This window comes from Poecilia latipinna, unplaced genomic scaffold (assembly GCF_001443285.1).
Source record: "Poecilia latipinna isolate Pla-1442-1.1 unplaced genomic scaffold, P_latipinna-1.0 Scaffold297, whole genome shotgun sequence".
In the NCBI taxonomy this organism is placed as follows: Eukaryota; Metazoa; Chordata; class Actinopteri; order Cyprinodontiformes; family Poeciliidae; genus Poecilia; species Poecilia latipinna.
Window position 1 is genome coordinate 118,807 of NW_015112913.1, and position 4,946 is coordinate 123,752.

At 37.7% G+C, this 4,946-nt stretch overlaps 1 protein-coding gene across 2 annotated transcripts in view; it reads left to right on the forward strand.

Moving 5' to 3' along the window:
- The window catches only part of ripk1l (receptor (TNFRSF)-interacting serine-threonine kinase 1, like), a 15,406-nt gene that overhangs the window by 4,160 nt on the left and 6,300 nt on the right, over window positions 1-4,946 (forward strand). For both annotated transcript variants that reach the window (XM_015034386.1, XM_015034387.1), the window contains exons 3-7: window positions 1,491-1,647; window positions 1,751-1,888; window positions 1,996-2,227; window positions 2,324-2,473; window positions 3,874-3,950. In XM_015034386.1, the coding sequence (XP_014889872.1) occupies window positions 1,491-1,647; window positions 1,751-1,888; window positions 1,996-2,227; window positions 2,324-2,473; window positions 3,874-3,950 (754 nt within the window). The remainder of the gene's footprint in view (window positions 1-1,490; window positions 1,648-1,750; window positions 1,889-1,995; window positions 2,228-2,323; window positions 2,474-3,873; window positions 3,951-4,946) is intronic.

Sequence of the window (4,946 nt, forward strand, 5' to 3'; positions counted from 1 at the left end):
ATTTAAAAATGAAAGGTTGGTCCTTTGAAAATGGGGTTGTTTGAAACCTTTTTTTTTTTTTTTTTTTTTCAAACCAGAAGCAACACCTACATTTAAAGCTCTTCTAAGAATGTCTATTATAGCAATGTGGCATCGCATGTATGCATTGCCATTTACAGTTACTAGACTGGCATTGGCAGCCTAAAATTTTATTTTAGTCAGATGCTGTCATTCAGCTTTCTTTGCATTATTTCATGTGCAGCTTTGCCCACAAATGCATTCAGGAAGTGCAGGTGAGAAAGGGAAATGCCGTACTTTCATGTGTTAGAAGTTACATTAATCAAATTGGTGTTTTTTTATCAACATGTTCCATCTAAAATCTTTCTGCAGTATTAAAGACCTCAGATAGATACCTTGTGTATAAATACCTTGTTCATACAAGCTATTTATCTGCAGTGTCTTGCAAAAGTCATTGGATCTTTCATATTTTGTTTCACTTAAATATTATTGTACATTGATGGATTTTTGTGACAGCAATTTACCGCCCATGAGTCAGTGGTCATGGGCGGTATATGACCATGACCACTAAGCAATAATTGGTTAATTATTAAGCAATAATTGGTTGATTATTGCTTAACCAAGCTTAACCAAGCAATAATTGGTTAAAGACCAATTATTGCAATTATTTTTACTACTTTTAGCAACTTTGCACACCTCAAAACTGAAAAATCAATTTATTTATTTCTTCTGTAAAATAGCTAAAGACCAGTCAGATTAGAGGGAGAACCTTTACTAACATCAGTAGTTCACAAGTATTGCCACAGATTCTGAATTAAATTCAGGCCTAATGCAACCACAAATATGCTTTGATTTAAACATTCTGCTGTAGCTCTGGCTGTTTATGATTGTTGTCCTGCTGGAAGAAGAACAACTGCCCCAATCTCTTTCAGTTATTAGCAGGTCATCATTGATTGAGCAAGTACTCATTTCAATCAGTCTTTCCCATCAGCTCAGTGCAGCTTCCCTGATCCTGCTGAAGAAAAGCATCCTCACAGCTTGATGTTGCCTCCACCATGTTTAACAGTGTGGCTGGTACATTTATGGTGATACACCATGTTCATTTTCTGCCACACAGAGTTTTGCATTTAGACAGAAATGATGAATCTCAGGAGAGCATCTTTCTTCATGAAACTTCCATAAAGGAGATATTTTTTTGCACAAATTATAGTTGTTTTTAGAGATTATTCCCTCCTGCACTGTTGATTTACGCACGTCCTTCAGAGCTATGACATATCTCTTGTCTGCGTCTCGGATTGATACTGTCTTTGCCTGGCATGACATTTTAAGGTTTGCAGTTGCAGTTGTGTAATGCGTTTCCCTGTAAGACGAAGAAATATAGTGTTCTTCCATACAATGCTTTTTATCTGGTGTCCCTGTGTGACAGACACCATGCATGTTTCTGGAGTGCCTTTATTTAAAATCAGGCCTTCTGTTTTCATTTTACCGCCCAGAGAAAACAAAAAGTCGCTGCTGGAGGAGGGAAGTATCATGGCAAGCCTCAACCACAAGCGCGTGGTCAAGTTGCTTGGCGTGATCATGGAGGACAGAGATTGCTCTCTTATTATAGAGCTTCTACCCAGAGGCAACCTGCTGGTCATGCTGGAGAAGGTCAGTCTAAGGCCAGCATAGGGAAGTGGTGTTAAATATGTGTGTCTTGAAACGATTATCTATTTTAATCTGTAGAATTACTATGCTGTTGTGTTGTTCTTAGGTCGCTGTGCCAATCTCCATTAAGGGAAGAATCATCTTAGAGATCCTGGAGGGGATGGTGTATCTGATGGAGCGGCATGTCATTCACAAGGACATAAAGCCAGAAAATATTCTGGTGGATAAGGATTTTCACATCAAAGTATGCAATACACAAAGCATTTATTATGCATTAATTACTTTGTCAGTTCATGTAAGAAAAATAAGTAAATAAAGAATAAATAAAACAACCTCTTCTGCTGTGCTTAGATTGCTGACCTTGGCCTGGCCACCTGCCAGGCATGGAACAAACTCACAAGACAGGAGTCTCGCAGAAAGAGCCACAGGGGGGCAACATCTGGGGACAGAGGTGCTGGCACATTAAGCTACATGGCCCCGGAGCACCTGGAGAGCATTAATACACCTTCTTCTGTGAAGTCTGATGTGTACAGCTTCGCCATTGTGGTTTGGGTCATTCTGACCGGGAAAGAACCATATGAAAGTGAGCTGTGACGATTAACCTGAGTCTAACAAAATGTCTTAGGCAGGTTATACACCATTCTTTTATCAAACAGTCACCAGAGGTCTCTTTCTGCAGATGCAAGGAGTGACGACCATATTAGCCAGTGCGTTCGCCACGGTGACAGACCTGCAGTGGAGCTCATCCCAGAAGACACGCCTGCAGAGATAATTGATCTTATGAAGAGATGCTGGGCTCAGGATCCCATAGAAAGACCAACGTTTCAAGGTATGCTTTTTTTTTTTTTGTGGAGACCCTGGTACTCAACCCTAGTACTAGCAACGCAAAGACTCGGGTTGCAGAGCACAAGTAATAAAAGTAAAGAAACTGCTGATGAGTGAAGAAGTGAAAGAAATAAACATTTCCGTGCTCTGATCGTTTGATTTAAAGCTGTTTTAAATCACATTGTTGCCATCTGTCGACTGAGACAGCAACAAGATGGAGGTGGGGTGCTGGTATTATTAAAGATGAGACGGTTGGACCTTTTTGAGTTGAAGATGGTCTCAAAATACAACTCTCAAACCTGCTTGCCAGTTTTTTAAGCGTTGATGAAGTCGGAATCTTTCAAAAAAGACAATGATTTTTATGCAGATTAATTCTCTGTCACATGCGTCCAAGTACACCTCTGTTTGACTAGCCAGTAAAAGCGTTAAACATGAAAAACCTATGGCATGGCGCCCGTCCTCACCTGACCTGAAACCCAACTGAGGACGCCAGCATCCCAACGTCTAGATCTGTTGACTGACAACAGATCTAGAAACTAACAGACTTCATGAATAGAAGACCCATCACTGTCATTGAAAAGAAGCAAGGCTATATTGGTCACTGATCTATATATATATATATATGTGTGTGTGTGTGTGTGTGTGTGTGTGTGTGTGTGTGTGTGTGTGTGTGTGTGTGTGTATGTATGTATGTATGTATGTATTATTTTTTTTTTTTTAAATGTCACAAATGTTTATTGGAAAGTTTCGACATATTTGTAATTCTCAGTTAAACAGATGAAAATAAAAATTAGATGAAAAAAAAAATCCATTTAATTGCATAGCAATTTTGTACAATAATAGTCGCCCGATAATCGTGAACATGTTGATATTTTATCTAAGAAAGCTAAAATCTTACTTTTGCTTGAAGTCTATTAACATTTTGCGTTAATATAGAGCAGTAATTGGTGATTACTAAAAATAATCCTAGAAATTGTTCACATCATTACTATTCTCTATTATTATTATTATTATTATTATTTAATGTTGTTTTTTTTTGGGTTTTTTTCTCCTGCTCCCATTGATATGTCACTTTTATTTGGTCTTGGGACTTTTATTGAAAAGCTTTAGTAATGCCGTGTTTTTATGTTGCTTTTTTTAATCGTGTCATATCAGCCTTTTCTGTATTTTATATGTTAAATTATGAGCATGAGCGGAAATGCTGTTCTAATTTTCCTCTTGGACTGAGAGGAAGCTGGAGTACCCACACATGCACAGACAGAATATACAAGCACCAGAAGGTTTTTGTCTAACAAGTGCACAGACGTGTAGCTCTTTAAACAGACAATAAAAAATAAAATAAAATACAAATACGCTCAGATATAAAGAACTCACCTTTTCTCTTCTATGATCTCTCTCTGGCAGAGGCCTATGACAACTTCCTTCCTTTCTACAAGGAAAAGCTTGAACCGCTTGTAGAGGAAGATGTATGCCTTTTGCAGGTGAGTATGATCCTAATAAAAAAATCTTAAGTCGCATGAATGGAAAACCTGAACCAGTTTTGACAGTTTTCTGATTCTACATATGTGTAGAAAATAACTATTGAACATGTTAACATTTTTTATTTTTTATTTTTTTGGTTACCATTTGTAACCATGTCAAAGAAATTAATCAACACCAAATGTTGGTAACAGTCCAAGTAGTTTTCACTTACAAAGACATCAAAACAAATTAATACATTAAGTTAGGTATAAATACAGAGGAATGATACAAGGAATAATTACATATTTAGCGTAATTTCCTTTGGAGAAATTATCCTGTCACCAAATCTCAAAGGTTCTGTGGACCTCCTCCATTCGCTCTGGTCTTCAGCTGTTGCCATGGAAGCTTTTGAATGGACACGAGTCAAATGATTGACTGGACCATGTTAGCCACTCTTTTGGGTTCCTTTGCTGCAAGTTGTCTTTCCTGAAAAAGCCATTATTTTGTCTTCAGATTCTTATGCAGAATGTCACAATAGATTTCCCCAGTCACTTAATCAATAAGATTTTGCAATTATGTGTTCAAAAAATCCCCCCCCCCCCCCATAATGCTCCCACCTCCAGACTTCAGACTTTGTGCCATTTCTTCCCCAGACGTAGTTATTGTAACGGCATCCAAATAGTTCAATCTCAGTCTTATCTGGCCTTACTGCATCCTTCACTCATTTAGTCGGCCTGTCCAAACAAACTTCAACAGGCTTTTTTTATTCCTCAGTGGCATGCCAAGAGGGCACTATGTTCATTACTTGTTGTTTTCACAGAAAAATTGTATCTGCTAATTCCAGGTATTTCTGAAGCAGTGTGCATGTGCTCCTTAAGTGTTTTTGGAAAGATCACTTTCTAAATACTAAAAGAGTACAGTGTTTATCTTTCTGTGTCTATTTGTATCTTCCTTCCTTCATATGTACATTGCATTGTACCTCTGTCATTCCTTTTTTTTTTTTTTTTTTTTTTTTT